Source organism: Artibeus jamaicensis, unplaced genomic scaffold (genome assembly GCF_021234435.1).
Source record: "Artibeus jamaicensis isolate MK-2021 breed Jamaican fruit bat unplaced genomic scaffold, CSHL_Jam_final contig_519, whole genome shotgun sequence".
Taxonomy (NCBI): Eukaryota; Metazoa; Chordata; class Mammalia; order Chiroptera; family Phyllostomidae; genus Artibeus; species Artibeus jamaicensis.
In genome coordinates, this window is record NW_026521871.1 from 115,387 (window position 1) to 137,666 (window position 22,280).

Below are 22,280 nucleotides of genomic sequence, written 5' to 3' on the forward strand. Positions count from 1 at the left end.
AAATGTACTGCCCAGGCCGATTTGGGGAGTACTGGGGGAGGGCGGGCTTCGGGGGCAAGATATTCTTTGTCGGCAGCTCCCCAGCTCGGACAGAATCTCACTGTACCCTTCCCCGCCTTCCCCCGCCGCCCCAGGGCGGTACCCACCCCCGGGCTGCAAATTTCAGGAGGTGGCTGCCGCGTCTACGCCCCCGCGGGCGCCAGGACGGGAGTGCAGATCCTAAACCCGCGGGTGATCCTTATCTCCGGGCCCCGGAGCGGGTCTGCAGCCTTCCCCAGTCCGTCGGAAACTTGAGACCGACTTCAGAAATCGTTTCTGGAAGGGCATTTAAAAAGCCCCCAATCCACTATCACCATCTGGCTTATGTCCCTCGTCTGTAGTTTTCCCTCTGTCTTAAAAAGTTGGCCCCAAAGTTTAAGGGTGCGGATATCTGTGTGTGGGAGTGTGAGACGCGGTCCCAGAGGACCCCCGCCACCCCCACCACCTCTGGCCGTAGAAAGACCCAGCTCCAGGACCCGAACCCTCCCGCGCGGCGTGGGCAGCAGCAGACACCGGCCTCCGCGTAGGGCACAGGGGTATTGGAGGGAAATGTGGCGGGGTTGTGGGGCCGGGCGGTGGACGAGCTGGGCTGGGAGACCCGCAGCAGGGCTAGCCCACTGGCCGAAGGCGACTAGGAGGTTTAGGCCGGGGACCGTGTGTGAGTGTGAGGGTGAGGTGTAAGTCTCCCCCAACCCCCACCTGTTTGAAATGGTTTTAAAATGCCCAAACCAGATTAAACTGTTTCAAAAGTTGCAAACGGTTGGAGTAAAACTCGTGCTCGTCCCCCTAGCTCCAAAGGGATTTGCTGCATCCAGGGCACTGAACGAAAGGGGGTGATAAGAGGGGTGTGTGAGAGAAGGTAACTTGCCTTTCTCTGGAGAGTCGGTTTTAGGACCCAAAGGGAAGCACATTGGAATCTCGCTTATTGGGAAGGAGGGGTGGGGCGGGCTGGCCGGCTGGCGACCGCGGGGCGCATGCGCGCGCGTCTCCTCCGCCTGCCGCTGCGCTCCGCGGCGCGGAATAGAATGAACTGTAACAAAACAAGCCGAGCCTTTGTATCTGCTTAAAGGGGCCGCAGGCACTTCCCTCCTGTCCCCCACCCCCCACCCCAACTCTGCAACAGCGTCTCCCGGGCTCCCAGCAACTGGCTGGAAGGGCTTCCCTCACCCTCGGGAACAGCCCGCCAGCGAGGACAGGAGAGCCAGGCTGGAGGTAAAGAGGAGACTTTGCATTTCTAAGAGGCAAGAAAGAAAGGAAGGAAGGAAAAAAAAATATAACACAAGGGGCGCAGAGTGGACTCTGGTCCCGAGGAGCACGATCCGGCGCCAGAACGTGGACCGAGAAGCACCGGAATGCAAACAAAGCTCGCGGGCGCCGGTGCAGGGCTCGCGAGGAAGCCCAGAAAGTTTGTTTTATGATGGCTTGAGTGCGCGAGTGTGTGCAGGGGAGAAAGGCTGCCAAGTTTCTCTCTCTCGTGGCGTTATTTGGAGGGAGATGTCTCTCCCATGAACCAGTGGGGGTTTGGGGGCTGCGCTGTGGGGGGGCACCTGTCTCTCATTTCATTTTTTTTGGGGGGGGAGGAGGGATATAACTCGTCATGTCGAAAGTGATCCAGAAGAAGAACCACTGGACTAGTAAGGTTCACGAATGCACCGTGAAGCGGGGACCTCGGGGCGAGCTGGGGGTGACGGTGCTGGGGGGCGCGGAGAATGGGGAGTTTCTGTATGTCGGAGCGGTAGCAGCGGCCGAGGCGGCAGGGCTTCCAGGCGGCGGCGAGGGCCCTCGGCTGGGCGAGGGGGAGCTGCTTCTGGAGGTGCAGGGGATCCGGGTGTCCGGCTTGCCCCGCTATGACGTGCTGGGAGTCATCGACAGCTGCAAGGAGTCCGTCACCTTCAAAGCCGTCAGACAAGGTAAGACTGGACGCGCCTCGGGTTTGCTTCCAGAAAAGGGGAGCGGCCTGCGGAGTGTCCCTTCCCGCAATCCCCATTTAGATTTCCCTCTTAGCTCCTCTGAGGGCAGCTTAGGGGGGAAATTGAGGCTGTGCGCCCAATGGTAGGTTAAATACACAAAGTTGTGGAGAGGTTGCTGGTAGTTTGCCCACCTGTGTTGGGAAGAGGGGGTTGGACTTGCGCCGGGGAGCGGGGGGGACTTTTCCCCAGCTGGTTTGCCAACCTGTTATCTCAGCCACCAAGTGCAACGCAGCTACGCCTGCGCCTGGAGGAGAGTTGGGAAACTGAGGCTGGGGCCGAGTGGAGGCTTTCATGGCTCTTTGGGGGTGCGCTGCAGCCTGCGCAGTGCTGCGTTCTTTTGCCAATTGTCTGAGACCATACCTAGAGAATGGGTATGCACAAGGAGAGGATCTGTGATTGTTGGACCTCCTCCATTAGAAAATCGTTTTTACCCTGCAAACCTCCAGGTGGGTCGGGGTGCCGGATGTTCTTGAGCCAGCCTCCTGAAGATCCTGCACTCACCCCACAGCTGGATGACGCATGTGTCTCCTCCGTGTGGCTCAGCACCAAGGCGTGGGGGGTAGACTGGGGGAGGAAGAGGAGGATTATTTCCTACTTAGCTCGAATCAAGCCCCAGTCGATGCTGCTGCCACTACTATAGGCACCAATCACCATCAATGATGGTGATAAGGGTAACCACTATTCCGTATTAACTGCATGCCAGACTCAGTAAAAGTCGTTTCTTGCATTATCTTGTTCTGAGTCACAGCAATCCTGAGGGCGAGTTGTTCTTATAAATCCCATATTCCAGATAAAGAAACTGGGACTGACTTTGGTTAGGTTACTTGTCTAAGATCACAAAGATATGGAAATGAGGGTTTGAGCCCTGCTGCACAGCCTTAAGCACTGAGAAGGAAAAAGTGGGGAGCTGACCTTTGGGGAGGGGAGGGGCTGACTCGTGAGGAGGGAGTGGAAACAAATTCCTCTCAGAAGTGTGTAGAGGAGTGATTGCCTCTTTGATGGCTGCAGGTCATGGGGAGCTCCATACATCTCATACGTACAGGCAGGGGGTTATTCCTTTATCAGCAGTAAAGGCCTGCCTGGTACTATCCAGTGCCATGACACAGTTTCTCTCCTTAAAAGGGCTGGTGGAGGTGGCAGAGTGTGGCAAAAAGTTCCCATGTGTGCCTGGTATGCAGGGGTAACAGCAGCTGGAGGAACATGTCTAAGGAAAAAAAGGCTGGCTGGTCCTGTCTTGGAAACTGGCCTGTTCCAGATGACAGAGGAGACCAGGTGGAGTAGACCTAGCTTTTTAGCTTTGGGAGCTGAGGGGCTGACACTTAGCTATGGAAAGCTCCTTCCATTTATGTTCTCAGTTTCCACTTGAACACCTCCTTTAAGAAGAAGCTCTAGAGCAACCAGCCAGGGTGAACAAATCCTTCTTTCTCTGGGGTCCCATAAATGTGTGCCTTGTAGTTTTTCTTTATTTTAAACTGTGAGTTAGATCTCTTCTTGCCTCATTTGCATACAAAGTAGTAAGTTCACCAAAGGAAAGGGTGCTTCATTCATTGGTTATCTCCCCAGACTTTGCTTGAGGGCCAATCCCTGGCCTCACTGGAGACTATGTCCTCACAGCCAGCTGTAAACTGGCTTTCTTGAGGTTATTTCATAAACTGATAAGTGGAAAGTATGTAGAACAGTGCCTGGCACATAGTAAGTGTCCAATAAAAATTAGCTGTTATTGTTATATTTAAAATGAATTTGAGCAGTTATTTATTTCTAAGTCTAGCTTTTAGTGTTAGAAACTTGGCTTATAAGTTTCTTGTTGGAACTGTAGAGGAAATACTTGGTAAAATCATTTGATGGGAGTAGCTATAGGTCTCAGTTCAGAGCCATTTCTGGAGAAAGGACTGGAGGAAGGACAGCCAGGGGTACCTGGCTGTCTAGTGGGGGACCTCCAGGTGTCCATTGGGTTTTGTGTGGGAGCTGGTGTTCCACATCAAGATGCTGCGTGTGCTGATCCTCTTACACCAGTTATCAAAGATCTGAGAGGCATTGTCCCAGGGCTGCCTTGTCAATGAACTTAGGAAGGTTTGGTCAGATAATCAAGTGCCTTTGGAGTCAGACACCTCTGGGCTAGAAGGACATGGTAGTGTCTCCAAGTGTTATGTTATGTTATTCCCTTTCCCTGGAACCTTCGTACTGCACAGGAATGTTCACAGCAGGTGTGTGTGTGTAAAGCAGCTTGTCCGGTTTGTAGTGGGATAGAATAAAGGTGTGGAGGGAGACACTTAAACGGCCTGGAATCCACTACAAAATGAAAGTTACTATTTCACATGATAATTACATGGGCATAGTTAGCTCTTTAACGTTTTCATTACAGAAACATGGCACTAGAAAGCATTTTACTGGTCTTCTGTTCCTTCTTTTACATTGAGAATATAATTTAAATTATGACAGAATTGCTTTTACCGTGTCATTACTGTGTTTTAATCGTATTAGATAGTTTCTTACTTGGTACATAGTAAAAGAAAATGTTACTTTGGTGTTGTCTGCTCCCTGAGCTAGCTACTCCCAGGGACCTGGGTCACTGTGGGTGCTATCTATATGGAAATGTCATGGTCTTCTTCTGGGAGAAAATTTTGCTGTTTCCATTTAATGGCAGGCCTCTAGAATAATGCACACACCAAAATAGTCTATAGTAAATGGTATTACATGAAGCAGGATTGGATTGTAAAGGAATTAAGCTAAACGGATCTACCAGGTTGGAGTTGATTCATTTTAAAGGGAGAAGACAGTCTTTTGTCACAAAGTACCTACAAAAATTTATATATGTGTGTGTGTATATATATGCTATATAAATGTTATTTTAAATATAATAAAGCATATATGTATACTTTATATAGTTACCTATGGTAAAATGCACAATCTTAAGTATATGGTTTGCTGAGTTTTGCCCATGTATATGCTCATGTTACATTCACCCGGATTAGGATATAGAACTGCAGAGATTTCCCTCATGTTCTTTTGTCAGTTCCCCCCACGTCCTCCAGGGGCAAAGGCTATTTGATTTTTTTCCACCATCAATTACTTGTTTTTGATATTATTTTTAATTGAATTTATTGGGGTGGCCTTTGTTAATAAAATTGTATAGGTTTCAGCCCTGGCTGGTGTGGCTCAGCGGATTGAGTGCCAGCCTAAGAACAGAAGGGTTGCTGGTTGGATTCCTGGTCCGGGCACTGTCTTGGTTGTGAGTCAGGTCCCTGGTTAGGGACCTGTGAAAGGCAACATCACCTTGATGTTTCTGTCCCTCTGTTCCCTTCTCTCTAAAAATGAATAAAAATTAAAAATTTATACAGGTTTCAGAGAAACAATTCTATAACACATCATCTATATATTGTGTTGTGTGTCTACCACCTGAAGTCACATTTCTTTCCATCAACATATATTCCCCATTTCTGAGTTACTTTAGTTCCCTGTTGAAAGTCATGCAAATGAAATAATGCAGTGTACATGTACTCTTTGTGTCTGGCTTTTTTCACTCAGCTAAATATTTTTGGAGATTTCTTATTGTCGTGTGCATCATTGTTCTTTTTTATTATCGAGTAGTATTTCCTTATATATGCACACCAGTTTGTTTATATATGTATATATGTTTGACAGACTTTATTTATTTATTTATTTATTTATTTATTTATTTATTTATTGAGAGAGGGAGAGAAACATTGATGTGTGTGAGAAATACTGATCTGTTGCTCCTCACACTCGTAACCAGGGTCCCAGCCTACAACCCGGGCATATGTTCTGACCCAGAGTCTAAACCCAGAGTCTAACTGGGGACTTTTCAGTTTGTGGGACGGTACTCCACTCACTGAGCTGCACCGGTCAGGGCTGTCTGTGTGACTGTGTTTGTATTTAAATATTTTTATTTATATATTGTTTAGAGAGAGAGGAAGGAAAGGAGAAAGAGAGGGAGAGAAACATTGATCTGTAAAGGAAATATGGATTGGTTTTCTCTGTCAGGTCACATGGCCTGCAACCCTTCTGGTTTTGGGGATGACACCCAACCCACTGAGCCACACCCATCAGGGCAGTTTGTTTATGTTTTTGCTCATCAATGGACATTTGGACTGTTTATCATATTTTGGCTATTGAATAATAGCTAGGTGAATAAAGCTGCTATAAAAGTTCCATTTACTCCACATCTTTGCTAATCTTTTATCTTGTCTGATTTTTTGAATTTTAGCCATTCTAGTGTATGTGGAAAAAGAAAAAAAAACTAAGGAAATTTTGCTATAGGATGTAGCTAGTTTTTACTAAGCACTTGCTTTAGAATGTGCCAGGTCCTTGGCTAAGCTAATGCTGGATGGGTATTTTGTTCTTTTTTCCTCATAACCTAGATGTTGGAAACTAAGGTCCAGAGAGTTTGGATGGCTTTCTCATGGGTTGTACAAGTGGCAGAACTAGAGGTGGAACTCAGCTGTGTTAGATTCAGAAACTCATACTCCTAAATTACTGGGTCAGTGGGTCTCAGAGTACAGTCCCCAGACTACTGGCATTATTATTGGGTTGGCCAAAAAGTCTGTTTAGTTTTTTTCTGTAAAATAAAAAACAATTTTTTCATTTTCACCAATAACTTTATTGATTTGAAAATTTTGAGTATGTCGGCTATCTCCTGCTATTGGCCTCTAGTGGGTAGGGGCTGGGGTGCTTCTAAACATCTTCCAATGCATAAGACAGCCCCACAGCAAAGAATTATTTGACCAAAATGTCAATAGAACCAAGAAGCTTTGCAAACCACTTTTGACATGTTCAATCAGTCACAGGACCTTCTCCATACATTGCACAAATCTTTTTTTTTTTTGCATTTCAGTTGTGTTTTTCCTTTCTTTAAATACTAAATCATAATATACCAAAAATGTTGCATATTTTCTTCCATCTTCAATAGTAAAATGGCTGCACAAAAATTCACCAATTTTGATAAGTTTTTTTTAAATGCATACTGATATGACAGCTGTCACACTAATCTCTCAAAATTGTTTCAAATGAAGTTACAACTGAGCATGACTAGAGACATCATATGGAAAAACTGTAATGGGCTTTTTGGCCAACCCGGTATCTTCTGGGAACTGGTTACACGTGCACATTTCCTGGCCTCACCACATCCTCACTGATTCTGAAGCTCATGGGGGTGCAGCCTGTGGGGCGTTTTAAAGAAGCCCTTGGGTGATTCTGATGTATGTTTAATTTTGAGTACCACTGCTCTAGGTGGTACAGACTGACAGTGAGAAAATGACATCATCTGAGGCAGAGGACCTGGCTTCTAGGTTTGCCGGCTAGCACTGTAACTCTGGCATGTCACCCTCTTTGGGCCTAAGTTTCTTCTTACCAGAAAGAAGTGTGTTTGCCCCTTCAGGTCTTTTGCAGTAAAAATGCAACAATTCCATGAATAATGCAGACTTGAAAAGTTTAAGATAGTGTGATTGTAGTTTCCCAAACTGGTAATATTATAGGTCATGCTTACATATTTTTATAGGTGAATTTTGTGGTTTTCAAATTACCCAGGAACCAAAATGGTCTTTCCACTTTCTTTTGTGACAGAATGGAGGAAATAAATAAGACACAATTTAAAAACCACAGCACCACCACCTGGCCCTTCTCTTGCCATAATGAGGGAATTATGACCACACACAATTGAATATAGCTCTTTGTGCTTTTTTGGTTTTGTTTTGATGTTATGTGTTTATTTTGACTCATTGGAATATATTACAATAGTTCTGTAACAAAATTCTCTTCTTATCTTAAAATATAGTGCCTTGTCTTTCTTGGTTTCCCATAAATTCTGCTTCAGTGTTTTTGGGCTTGCTTTTTCTTCCCCCTAGAATGTCACAAGATTGACTCCTCTCCTGGTGTCCCTTCAGGGAGACCTTCGTTGAACTCCTTCTCCCAAGCTGTTCTGCTAAATGCCTACCAGCCAGCTCTGGTAAAGGGGAGGTCCTGCTTTGTGGCATCACTGAGTTGGGAAGAGCTGAGAGTACTCAGTTCTGCGAGAGTGAGCCCTTGGAAGACAGCTCCTGGAACCCCATGCCATTCTTCTACCTGTTTGTGTCTTTATAGCCTTGCCAAAATTTCCCGGTATCTTCTGTTCCTTCTCTATTGTCTGTCTCCCCTCCCACTGGAATATAAGGTCCAGGACAACAAGTAGCTTTACCGGCTTGTTCACCCCTCTATTTCCCATTGCCTAAAATAGTACCCATCAAGTCATAGGTGCTCACTAAAATTTCTTGGTTGTGTGAATGAATTTTCCAGTGTCGCTTCTTAGGTAAGTGCAGACTAGACCATCCACAACATATTTCATATTTTTCTCCCTATTTATCTTTTATTTCTTCTCATTTAGGAACATAGTATGTTCATTTTCTCATCACCAGATCTTCCAGTTAGCTGGTTTCCTGTGTCTAATAATTTAGACTGAGCTATAGATAAATAAATGACTGAGAGGCTTAATAAATTATATTTATGTATTGCTGTGTTGACTCTAACTGGACTTTATGAAGTGAAAATTCAGATGTTCAGCAGGCAGGATGATGAGGGGTTTTTCTGTTTTCTGATGATGTGGGACTGGCTGTATGTTAAGATCCATAAGAATAATACTGTACATGTTCTTCCTTGTAGCATTGTCTCTCTCTGTACAATTTTCCCAACCAAGAGCAAATCAGATCTTTGGTACAGAAAGTCTGATTTTTTTCCTTTCCTGCTCTTAAATTGCTTTGTTTGTCTTTTTTTTTTTTAACTTAAACTTTCAAAAATCAATCCGTTTTTGTTCTTAGTGCCAAAAGACCACTCTCTGAAGGATATTTTTGGGTTATACTTTGGAACATTCCATGGCTTTTACAAAAAATAATGCAAGGACAGGCATCTCAACTTGTGCATTGTTTCCAGGGGCCACCGTTGGCCAATGGCTGTGTTATTTAAAAATAGATTAACTTGACCTTATGATGCAACGGCATACAGTTGGTTCACTGCGTTTGTTGGCATTCATTCCCCAGCTAGTTTTAGATGGCAGAATTGATGATATCCACCAAGGGGAATTAAGTGGTTTATAAGCAAAAACATTCTGACATCTCCTTACCACAAGGGTTTATGCGAAGGATGTTGCTTTATAAACGATGGTTATTTAATGCAAAACACCCGTCTGTGTTGTTAGTGGTCTCTTCCTTGAGTTTGTATATATGTGTAACAGGATATACTGAGTTTGTATACACTGAGAATAAAGGCTGTCAAATTTGTTAAGGACTGACAGTGACATCCTAAAAAAGTAGGTTACTGCGTTCCTGTCTGTCTTCATGCAGCTCATATGTGAGATCTGTAACCTTGAAAAATCCCTAGTAAGTACTGGAGCTACGCTATACTGCATCCTGTGGAGGTCTGCATTCGTGTAGTATTTTTTATGAATTTGTGATGGTGTTTCCACAGCCAAACCCCCATGACGTCAAGGACACGCTTGTTATATTGATGACTTCTACTTTATAGTCAAGTGTCCTGGGTTGGGTCCAGTGTATTTTGTATGTCAGCTTTTCTGGGGGCACATAGCAAAATTAGAAAATGTAATTTAAACAATGTCTTCTATGATGAAGTCTTTTCTTTTTATAGCTAAGTAATTAAATAATGGAATAACCCATTATTTATAGTCACTTCTATAGTCCCTATCTCAGAGTGAAAGGCCAAGTCCTTTCAGGGACTAGCCAGGGCCCTCCCCCCCCCCCCGTGATATGGCCCATGACATTCCTCCTCTGTCCTGTCCGTGGCCTGCTCTTCCCCACTCAGACACGTCAAAGGTTTGCTTCCTCATTAAGTTCAAGTCTTTTCAAATGTCATCTTCTCAGTGACACCTCCTCTGACCTCATTATTTTAAAACTGTAAGTCCAGTGCCACTGTCATTCCCTATTCCCTTTCTCTGCTTTGTTTTACTGTATATTTGTAAATAATTTCAAAATAGGTAAGTTCCTTCTTTTGTTTGTCCCTTCGAAAACAAGCTCTGAGAGGGCAGGGATGTGTTTGATTCTCTTCCCTGCTGCCTCCCCAGCACCGAGAATAGTGCCTAGTGCATAGTAGTTGTTCAAGTATTTCCTGACTTCCACTGTCAAATTTAGAACTAGAATAAATCTTTGCCAAGCTCAGTTGCCTCTAAAAATTTCCAATATTTGAAAGTCTCTGACAGCTTAGGTGATTCATGATGGATCATGTTCAACTTGCTAAGGGTTTAGCATTTGCAGCCTCTGACTGGAGCAAAGTAGAGCTTAGCTGATTAACATAGACAATGAGGACTTGAATATTCTCGAAGACAATGAGTGTGGCTGGCCCCGTGTGCTGAGTGTCAGGGCACTTTGCAAACTCCGTCAGCCTCAAATGGACTGTGAGAGGTTCTTCTGGGACCGTCAGTGGCTGTGTGTATAGACTTTTCATCTTCAGTGTCGTGAGAACAAGTTACGTAAGAGAATTACATTCTTGCATCTAAGGTGTCTTTACCAGCAGTGGAGGCATTTGTTGTGCATTTAATGGGATGCAGTTATGTTTTCCACAATAAGGCAAATCTTTCAGCCCATTATGAGACAAGCTTCTAAGCACTCTTTATGGACAGTGGCTTGATGGTGCAATTAAGAAGCAATTACACCCTGATTATAAGCCATGTTTCAAAATTATTGCAACAGACAGTGTTAAAAGGACTGCAGTACTGTTTATAGGACTGTAAGGTAATCCACAAATATCAATTTCTCAATGTTTTGTAGATTCACGGATTTTGGACTCAGGCTGGCCAAGGTTAGAAGGCAGGCTTTTCCAATCATTAGCTCCGTGACCCAGGGTGAGAGTCTTCACTTTTTTGCACGAGGATTTATCCCTCTGAAAACAGGGAAAATAATGATACCTACTTCCTTGGGCTGATGGAAGAACATCATGAGATTTAAGTAAACCACCTGGCACAGGGCCCGGCACATAGTGAGTTCTCAGTAAATGTTGGATTCCATTATTATTTGAATGTTCCCTGTCTGAAAGCATTTAGAAGAGAAGAATTTCTTAAGAGATGGAGATTGTGGTACACAATTCTCTGGAGAGTGTTTCAAGTTTAGAAAAAACCCTCATTTTTCCTCCTGATTCAGATGCTGTTTTTTAAAAAGGCCAGGAGTAGAGTAGTTCGGATAAGTAACCAGGGAACCCCTAGACCTCGTCAAGCAAAGGTAGAGTTCTCAGCTGCCTGAACTTCTCCCACATTGTCGCTGGCGACAATTGATTCAAATAATTGTCATCAGGTCCTAGGTTGAGGTGAGGCATGAAGGAGGGACAAGTTCTCTCCCTATTTTCTGAAGGTCCTGGGCAATAACCCCCAGATGATCCTTGAGAATGTCCTTTGTTCTTTCTGGCATCATTCCAGGTTCCCAGAGCCTAGGGAATGGCTGGGGAGACAGTGGAGCTTGGGGTTATAAGGGTTTGGAATCCATCTGACTGGCTAGGTTCAAGTTCAGGCTCTGCCATTTCCCAGCTGAGTCACCATGGACACGTTAATCTCCCAGGACGTCAGTTCTTTTAGTTGAAAATGAGAATACTATCTACTTTATTTGGTAGTTGTGAGGATTCAATAAGAAAATGTGTGCAAAACAGTCCTTTGCTTGGCGCCTGATAGTGCTTACTGAAATACCTCCATAGTAAGTAACAGCTGTGATAATTTTCATCGGTGAGATGGAGACTCATCAGTGAGTTCCTCTAAAGCAGTGTTCTCACTAGGGGAAATTTTTGCCCCCAGGGGACATTTAGCAATGTCTGGAAACATTTTTGGTTGTTAACAACCAAGGGTGGGAGGTGCTACTGGCATTTAGGGAGTAGAGGCTAGAGATGCTGTTAAGCGTGCTACTGTGCACACTATAGCCTCACGCCAGAGAATTATTAGCCCCAAATGGCAATAAGGCTGAGGCTAAGAAACCTGCTCTATGGTAAAGCTGCGTGGTTAAGACTGGGAATCTGATTTACGAGTCATAAACTAATAATCAAAGTATTATTTGTTGATCTTCCTTTTTAATTTAAAATTTAAACAAACAAACAAATAAATAAATAATTTTGGAGAGAGGGGGAGGGAGGGAGAAAGAGAGGGATAGATACATCAATGTGTGGTTGCTTCTCGTGCTTCCCCTCCTGGGGACCTGGCCCACAACCCAGGCATGTGCCCTGACTGGGAATCAAACAGGCAACCCTTTGGTTCGCAGGCTGGCTCTCAATCCACGGAGCCACACTGGCCAGGGCGAAACACTTTTTTTTTTTAGTTAAAATCTTTTTCAATTACAGTTTACCTTCAATATTATTTTGTATTAGTTTCAGGTGTGCAGCTCAGTGGTTAGACAGTCATACACTTAACAAAATTTTCCCCCTGATATTTCTAGTAACTACCTGGAACTATGCATAGTTTGTCAATATTATTGACTGTATTTTCTATTCTGTACTTTATATATCCCTGTCTGTTTTGTAATTACCAATCTGTATTTCTCAATTTCTTCACCTTTTATATCTAGTCTCCCCCCCCCGCCACCCTCCTGCCCCTGATCTTCTAACATGTCATTAACATCCAGTTAGGGTTTCACTTGGGTAGATGAGGTTGGTCTCATTTTAGCCATGAGAAAATTAGCTGGAGAGGTCAGTGATATATCCTGGCCCCCTGGCAGTGACATAGGTGAGATTCCTGGTTCTAAAATTCGTGTCCTTGGTTTTGTCCAGGAAAAGGACCAGGTCCTGGGGCATGTAGTCTAGACCACCAGTGGTAGGGCCAGGTGGAGAGGACAAATATGTCCACCATCCTGGGTTCTTTTATAATGAGTTTGGAGAAAGAAGACATAAGTTGTTTTGAAAGAATTTGCATTGGGGTGGGAGAAGGTGAAGCAGAAAAAGCTCTGGGCCAGATGCATAGTAGTGAACTATTTGCTGCCTCTGGATTGGTTGTGGGCAACAGTCTGGAAAGTTCATGCATAAGCAAGATGTGGTGTCATCTGGTGGTCGGCTAATCCTGTTAGATAAGAACTGAAGTAGCTGCCTGGTAGTTGATTCAACGTTTAAATAGACATTCAGGTATGTGAGTGCACTGTTGTTTTGGGCCCGTGGCTGCTAACTGATTAACTCTCCTTATTTCTTCTTCCCACCTTCAGCCTGCTGTAATTTAATATAGGACATTTCAGACTTTTTCTCTGGTAAGTTTCTACATCAGAAATGTGTTGACTTCGTGTCCTTTGACTGTTGCAGTCAGTGCGGATGCACTTCTTAGAGGCTGTCTCATTGTTGCATGAGTACAGCATGCCAGGTGGTCCCACCGAAGACTGTTAGAAGTACAGCATTGATTCCTGAAGTATTTATCTGCTAGAACACACAGCGTGCTGGTCCCGAGTTTCAAGCAGTTCTGCTCATTCACTGTCTTCTTTTTCCCCTGATCTCCCTCCCAGTCCTGCCGACTCCTTCCTCTCTCTTTTTCCCCCCACAAACATTTGATTTCAAGAGTCACAGGAGGGTCTTGGATATAATTGCAGACTTGCCGCTCTTCTGTACTGGATTACATGTTTCTTGAATTCTTGAAGCCAGCATCCCTGTTTTTGAGCTCCTTGTCATCTCTGTCCTCAGTAGGAGCTCAATTAATATTTGTCGAATTGAATTCTTTTGAGGGTAACAAGTAGGCATAACTTTTAAATTTAAAAAAATTCTTGCCTGAGATCCTGTTGGCTAGAAAAATCCATGGCTTATTTTTAAGTCATATTAAATATACTTAGCCATATGTGTGACTTTTCTGTGAAGATTTAAGATGGTTGTGTGCCAGTTGTAGCATTTTGAACTGCAAAGAATATATTTAATTAATTGTGTTGAAGGTTGCAGAGGGCCTTTATTCTGGCCAGATGTGTTCAGTGATTGAACCTATTGCTTATGTAATGTGGCCACAGAAGGCATCACTTTTGGCTTGATTTAAGTAGAGTCAGTATTTTACCACCTGGATTCTTGGCCAAGCTTTATGATTTACATCTGATAGGGAAAGCCTGTTTGTTTCTTCCTCTATTAGCCTGTTGAAGTCTGTGTAACTTAGTTGAAAATTCAAAATTCAAGGTCAAGTTGTTAAAAAAGAACTTACTTTGGTTTGGAGCATATGAGTTTTTGTATTTTATTTTATTTTTAATTAAAGCATAGGCATCTAGATTACAGTTTCTCATCCTTTTTAAAAAACCTTTTAAATATTTTATTTATTTATTTTTTAGAGAGAGGACAAGGGAGGGAGAAAGAGAGGGAGAGAAACATCAGTGTGTGGTTACCTCTCATGTGGCCCCCACTGGGGAACTGGCTTGCAATCCAGGCATGTGCCCTGACTGGGAATTGAACCAGCAACACTTTGTTTCACAGCCTGTGCTCAATCCATTGAGCTACATTGGCCAGGGCAGTTTTTAATCTTTTAAAAACTCAAATAGTATTGTGACCTTGTGTAGCTGTCAATCACTACCCATAGTTGGTCTGTGCTTCCATGGCTTATGTTTTTTTCTGGTGAAATTTAATTTTGTTTCTTCATTTAAACAATGTGTGCTGTATAGAAAGATGTGAATATGAAAGAAAAATGTATCCCCATTGCTCATCCACTGCAGAGAAATACAATGTGTTAACACTATTTATATACACATATGTAAATCACACACAAACGTATATTAGATATGGTTTCCTGATAGACTTTTTCAGGGTCTTTTTCTTATGAAAATTGGATCATACAATATATGGTTTTTTAGTGGGATTTTTCTTTGTGCCTAACAGTACAGCATGGATATTTTTTATTTACTACCTATATAACTACCATTTCAGTGACTGTGGAATCAATTTTTGCTTGTACGATGACATCTTAAACCATGTTTTGGTTGCATTATAATATATTAAACCATTATATTTACTATATTATAATATATTAAAGGATGAACACAGGCTATTTTCAGTTCTATTTTTCACACACATTGATGAATATGCTTATACATATATTTTAGTGAGTTCTTTAGACATTTTCTTTGGATAGATGTCTAGGATTCTTGGCCCACATGAATTTTATCTTTTTAAGACTTAAATTCCTACCATTATAGAGCTCTTCAGAAAACATGCTAGCTTGAGTTTGTGAGAGTCTTATATTTCTTCACTAATCTCAGTTATAATAGATTCTACCTAATAATAGTCATCACAAACTCAAATACTGAGTAGGTATGTTAAAAGACATTAGGGAGCAGTGGGGCCTGTGGGGAACTGGAAGGCCATGTTTTGTTCAAAGAGAGCAGTTGCCGCTCAGCTTCAGCTTATTGCTGTCATGTGAGAACACTGGCCCAGTGTTGCCAGCTTTTTCAAATTTTCAAGAGAACCCAGGAACGTGAATTTGTTAAAAAATGAACTTTGCCAGTTTCAAAAGGCTGGTTCAAAGTTATTTCAAAAGAATGGATGAACCAAACAAAACACATCTGGGAGCCATATTTGCTCCTCAGGCGACAAGCTTGCAACCTCTTATTTATGTATTTGTCTCTCTCATTTGATGTCTCTCACACTTCATCTCTTTAAGAGCAGTGATCACGTTTCTTACCCTTGTCTGTATTCTCAGGCCTCAGGAGAGCGACCAGCTTGCAGTGAGGGTCAGTAAGTGTGTGTCAGAGTGCATATTAAGTTCCAGAAGTGGTCTAGTTTGTCACTCAAGTCCATGGAAATTTATTTGGGGCCCACCTGGTGGTAGCTCCTCCACTTTAATTGTGAGGAGCTGGGGAGAGGGTATAGTTTGACAGCTGATCATAATTCTTGGAATACTTTATCTCATGGTTCTGGTCTTCTGACTCTTAAAACAGGGTGCAAAGTAGCATCCTGATGATGACATTTATATGAATATGTACTGGAAATATATAAATATGTGTGTATATATATTTATTAAGGTGTATATATATATTTTTTTCTCTGCTCTTAAGTGATTTTACTGTGAAGCATGTGACCTTACAAATAAAAGAATTAATGAATTTTATGTACACCTTTTAGGGAAGTTTGGTTTTAAATATAGTAGGAAAGTTCCTAGTAACATGACTTGTTTGGATATTCTACAGATAAATAAGGACCCTAACCTTTATTCCAAGAGTGGATGTTTTCAGAACTTGATTAACCTCTAATATCAGTGGGCATCTGTTTTTCAGGGACAGCATTATATGGTAGAGTTTTGTTCCTTGAAAACCGATACAGCCCTTCTTGCTTCCCTGTCTGTATCCTGGACTGTCCTGCATAATTCATGTTGGGCACTGGGTCCGCAGCAGTGGGATGGCAGAAGGGACTCAGGTAATTCATGCCAACTTGAGTTTAGTCACTGCAGTTTGTCTGCCAAGGAGCCAAGCAAGGAAGGGCCTCTGTAAAATGAAAACTGTATACTTGGCAGCAAAATCTGGAATTCTATGCTGCAGTGAGAAAAGGAGCTACTACCCTTTGCAACAACATGGATGGAACTGGAAAGCATTATGCCGAGTGAAATAAGCCAGGGGTTGAAAGACAAATACCATATGATCTCACCTTTAACAGGAAGCTAAATAACAAAACAAACAAGCAAGCAGAAAAAAAACCAAAAAACAAAGACACTGAAATAGAGAACAAGGGGACAGTGACCAGAGGGGAGAAGGAAGGGAAGTTAAGGGGAAAAGGGGGGAGGGATTTGGAGGAACAAATAGGAAGGACACAGGGATGAGAACTGGGGGGGGGGTTGGAAATGGGAGGGAGGGGGGGAGCAAGGGGGGGGGGAGGCTGGGATGGGAAAAATAGACAAAAAACTGTACTTGAAAAATCACTAAATAAAATTAATTAAAATTAAAAAAAAACACACACAAAAAACAAAATCCCAACATGGACTTTTTATTTTGCTTGGTTTGGATTTGTATTGTGTTTCTATTCTCCTTCCTTCTATCCATACCAGACAGAATAAGAACATTCTAATAGGCTGTCTAGGAACTCAAAGTTTAGATAAGATATTCTGTATGTAATTTGGGACTTTGGATATGAGACAAAGCTCAGGACAGTTTTCAGGTTTCAATTACTGTATACCTGGATCCACTTCCTTTATTATAATCGCTTTTGGGGTACCCACAATTCCCCTAAGTTGGCCTGAACTTTGCCTTTTGTTTCTCTAAAATGCTTCAGGATAAGATATAGCCGGAGAAGCTTATATTCCATGGTATTTTAGTACTGGTGATCCCTGATAAAATTCCTGAGCTCTGGTCTTTGGTAAAGAGTAGAGTCTGGCCACAGTGAGTCATGCTGTAGTGCAAAGCTGTAGTTGGCCCTTCCACGTGCATATAAAAATTCTTCAGAAAGCACAGGTTGTTTCTTTCAATAGTAACATATTGTACACATCTAATTAGTTAGAAGAGAGAAGTCAGAGAGATAGGATGCCCAACAAGGAAAAAAATTCACGTAGCTATTGTCTATTTCTGCCTCTCTAAACCTGTGGGAAAATACTGCTGTAAGTATGAAAGGGCCTGGCTTTCATAAGGAGTGTGAATCTGTTTCTGAGGTTCATTTCACCTTAAACTGGAAGCTTAAGCAATTCTTGGTGAAATAATTATCTCAGAGGAAGATGATTGTGGGAAGGAGGCATTAGTGGGGGTATGAGTGCTGGTTAATATTGAAGTCTTTTTTTGGTGGAAGGAGCCTATCCATGGGGTTTAATAAAACATGATGAGTCACCCTGTTGCCTGACTTCCTGAGGGGAAAGAGATGTTTTTAAAAGGCATGGGGAACTTTATGACCCTGTGTACCTGTTACCAGGCACTTCTGTGCACCTGGTGGCTGCCAGCACATTGCAGGCAGAGGTACTTGGCAAAGATCAGCTTCAGAAAAGGTGGCCCACAAATTGGGTTTGCATGAAAGGAAAGTGTACCAGAATTACTACCTCGGAGTTTTCAAGCTGTGGGCGTCTGGGGGTGACTTTATGAGTGGTGCAGAGTCATGTTTCCCTGCCCTGTACAGCCTGATGCCCCAGCTCCAGAGAATGATCCACAAGCAGCCACTGACTCAGAATCATCCAGGTGTTTATTGAATATGGGGTCACCAGGCCCCTGCCCAGACCTGTGGAATCAGAATCCTTGGGCGATGGGCCCTGTGAATACATTGTTTAAAACAGTTCTGGCTGATTATGGGAAGTCCAAAGTTTAAGGCTCTGGGCCCTAAACTATTGGCTTTTTCAATTCCAGCTACCTAATAAATGATGGTAAGAGACTGTACTTTCTATTCAAATGACCACTGATTGAGGGTGACTATAAAGAAGAGAAAAAGTAATTGAGTGATTTGAGCTACTAGTTCTAGGGCAGCAAATACCGGGTGTGTGCATATGTGTAGGTGGAAGGTCAGTTTCTTGCTTCTGGATCCTGGCAGTAGTCTGTTAATTTAGAAGGACCTCTTCCTCAGCACCACACTTGTCTTTTTAAAAATAGCAAAGGGACGCTGGAGGAAAAACTGTACTATCCAATACAACATTCTGCCGTAATGGAAATGTTCTTTATCTCCTCTGCCCAGTGTTTTATCCACTAGCTACATGTAAAATGTAGAGATTGTGTACTTTTAATGTGGCTAGTGTGGCCACATTTCATTAGTCACAATACAGAAATGAATATTTTCATTTTCTTTGCATAAAATGAATTTAAATTTAACTATAATTAGCCACATGTGACTGCCTAGTGTCTGCCAAATGGAAAAGCACAGGACACAGTGCCATTACAAATGGTGAGGACAGGCATCTTCTTTGCTGTCATATTTAGGTTCTCCATGAAGAAGAGGCTGGAGTGACACTTTGGGTTGATGCTTGTTAAATGAGAAAGCTTGGGATAGGTAGTTTTTGAGTGTTCCTTTTAACTTTTTTATCAATGTGTTTACTGATGACAGTTTCCTTTAAGAAGCTCAGTGTGTGGAGTGTGCTGCTTCTCCCAAGTGAAGTAGCTTATTCAGAACAGATATGTTCTACGTGGGTCGGCATGATGTTTCTGGGGATTGCTTTGTCTCCAGCAGCTGATATAATGGATGATTGCATAAATGATTTTAGTTTGAGTATTTTGTACAGAGGGGGAGATTTTAAGTTACCATATTTTTCAGGCTATAAGACGCACTGTTTCCCCCCCAGATTTGGGAACAATAATGATTGTTAATGCTGCTGTTGAGTTCTGTTTACATTTACATTGGTGAAATATTATGTTATTTATGTTATTAAATATTTTACTACCTTTTTTACTTTAAATTTTTCCCTATTTTCCTCCTCTAAAACCTAGGTGCGTCTTAAGTCCTGAAAAATATGGGAACTTAGACTATAAACTATTTTAACTATTGGTTGCATAAACTATTTTAGTCACCTTGATGCTTTTGGTTAAAAGTAATACATAGCTGGCTTAAAGAACTAAGGGGATTAGGCCCTGGCTGGCGTAGCTCAGTGGATTGAGCGCGGGCCTGCGAACCAGAGTATCGCGGTTCGATTCCCAGTCAGGGCACATGCCTAGGTTGCAGGCCAGTTCCCGGCAGGGGACGCATGAGAGGCAACCACACATTGATGTTTCTCTCCCACTCTTTCTCCTTCCCTTCCCCTCTCTCGAAAAATAAATAAAGAAAATATTAAAAAAAAAATTTAGAAAAAAAAAAAAGAACAAAGGGGATTAGTTAATGCATGTAACTAAGACTTTCAGAAAAAAGCGGGAGCTTCAGGTAGGGTTTGATCAGGACATGGGTCATGTTTCTCATTTGCTTCAGAACTGCAATTAGCCCATATGGTGCCCTTGTTCAAACTAGACAGTACCTTTTACATATGTTTCTGGAGCAACACATCCCAGCAGGCCTGGATTTCAGCCCATACTTACCACCTGTGAGAACACAACCCAGATATTGTCAAGACAGTCTGGATTCTCTCAGTGCTGCACACTGCACTGCTGGCTTTGGCCTTAGGACAGCTTCTCTTGTTTGCAGATGGGTGACTGTGGCAAAAGGGGTGATGTGCTTGCCTATTTACAAGGAGGCCTAGAGTAATGACACATGCTGTGTGCTGAGTGGCTTAGGCCTGCAATCTCTACACCAGTCATTAAAGCTTATGCAAATCAGTGCTCACTTGCAGTAGGGGTAAAGTCAATTTTCATCTGGGCCCTGTGACTGTTACGGTGGGGGAGACAAGTAGGCTCTGTTAAGAAGGGACAAGACATGGGGTGGATGCTGGTAACTGATGCCTAGTTCTTTTTATTTTAGAAATATTTAATTTATTTATTTTTAGAAAGAGTGGGAGGAAGGAAGAAAGAGAGGGAGAGAAACATCAGTTGGTTGCCTCCTGTATGAAGTCTGACTGCAGACTGAACCAGCAACCCAGGTATAGGCCCAGAATGGGAATCAGCCGGTGATCTTCCACTTTGTGGATGACGCCCAACCCAGTGAGCCACGCTCATCAGGGCCTGATGCCTAATTGTTGCACCGGCCCCTAACGGGATGGTGAATATAGAGGGAGTCAAATTGGACAAATGCCGTGGGAAATTCAATTGTAACTGAGTATAAATGAGGCAAGAAAGGAGTCCTTGGATAGGAGTTCAGCTGGTGGATTCAAGAAGGGTAATAGCTCCATTTAGTCACCCTTTGTTATTGCAGCTCTGCTATGGACTCTACAGAAAATGTGTATTAGTCTGCCTGGACTGCTGTAACAAAATGCCACAGATCAGGTAGTTTAAACAACAGATTTTTTTTCATAGTTCTGGGCTAGAAGTTCATGATGAAGGTAATGACAGATTTCAGTTTCTGGTGAGGGCTCTCTTCCTGGTTTGCAGATGGCCACCTTCTTACCTTTGGTATCCCTTTTTTATAAGTGCACTAATCTTTTTGGTTTAGGGCCCCATCCTATAGTCTCATTCAACCCTAATTACCTCTTTTTTAAATTAATTTTAATTTTATTTTATCGATTATGCCATTACATTTGTTCTATTTCCCTCCTTTATTCCCCTCCACCTTGCACACTTCTCCCCCACCATTCTCCCTTCTTTAGTTCATGAACACGTGTCTCAAGTTCTTTAGATTCTATATTTCCCCTACTATTCTTACTTCCCCCCTATCTATCTTCTATCTACTGCCTATGCTACTTATTTTCTGTACCTTGTCCCCCCTTCTCCTTCTCCAACTCCCCTGTTGCTAACCCTCCATGTGATCTTCATTTCTATGGTTCACTCCTGATCTAGCTATCCTCTTAATTTGCTTTTGTTTTAGGTGTGGTTGTTAATAACTGTGAGTTTGCTGTCCTTTCACTGTTCGTCTTTTTTATCTTCTTTTTCTTAGGTAACTCCCTTTAACATTTCATATAATAAGGGCTTGATGATAATGAACTCCTTGAATTTGATCTTATCTGAGAAGCACTGTCCTTCCATTTTAAATGAAAGCTTTGCTGGATAGAGCAATCTTGGATGTACGTCTTTGGTTTTCATGACTTGGAATATTTCTTTCCAGCCCCTTCTTGCCTGTAAGGTCTCTTTTGAGAAATCCGCTGACAGTCTGATGGGGACTCCTTTGTAGGTGACAGTCCCCTTATCTCTTGCTGCTTGTAGGATTCTCTCTTTCATTTTAATCTTGGCTAATATAATGATGATGTGCCTTGGTGTGTTCCTTCTTGGGTCCAACTTCTTTGGGACTCAGCTTCCTGGATTTCCTGGAAGTCTATTTCCTTTGCCAGAATGGGGAAGTTCTCTTTTATTATTTTTTCAAATAAGTTTTCCACAGGTGGCTGTTCCTCTTCCCCTTCTGGTACCCCTATAATTCGGATGTTGGAATGTTTAAAGATGTCCTGGAGGTTCCTAAGCCTCTCATTTTTTTGAATTCTTGTTTCTTCATCCTTTTCTGTTTGGTCATTTTTTCCTTCCTTCCAGTCTGCTCCCTTGAGTTGATTCCCAGTTTCCTTTCCATTGCTATTGGTTTCCTGTGCATTTCCATTCATTTCAATTAGTTTAGCCTTCATATGTTCCTCTAATTTGTGACTAAAATCAACCAGTTCTGTGAGCATCCTGATCACCAGTGTTTTGAACTGTGCATCTGATAGTTTGGCTATTTCTTCATTGCTTAGATTTATTGGCTCTGGGGCTCTGAGTTGTTCTTGAGCTATGTTTTGATCTGTTTGTGCCTGTTACATATGAGGAGCAGAGCCTTAGTTGTTTACCAGGGCAGGGCCACCCAGGTCGCTGGTTTGTGATGTTGTATGTGGGGGCGGGGTCAGAGAGGGAGCAATGGCGGTCCTCT

The 22,280-nt window shown here is 42.7% G+C and overlaps 1 protein-coding gene across 14 annotated transcripts in view; it reads left to right on the forward strand.

Moving 5' to 3' along the window:
• The first annotated feature begins 1,607 nt into the window (after positions 1-1,607).
• MAGI1 (membrane associated guanylate kinase, WW and PDZ domain containing 1) overlaps positions 1,608-22,280 on the forward strand; it is a 627,829-nt gene continuing 607,156 nt past the window's right edge. For all 14 annotated transcript variants that reach the window (XM_053669009.1, XM_053669011.1, XM_053669012.1 and 11 more), the window contains exon 1: positions 1,608-1,949. In XM_053669009.1, the coding sequence (XP_053524984.1) occupies positions 1,637-1,949 (313 nt within the window). In that variant the 5' untranslated portion in view covers positions 1,608-1,636. The remainder of the gene's footprint in view (positions 1,950-22,280) is intronic.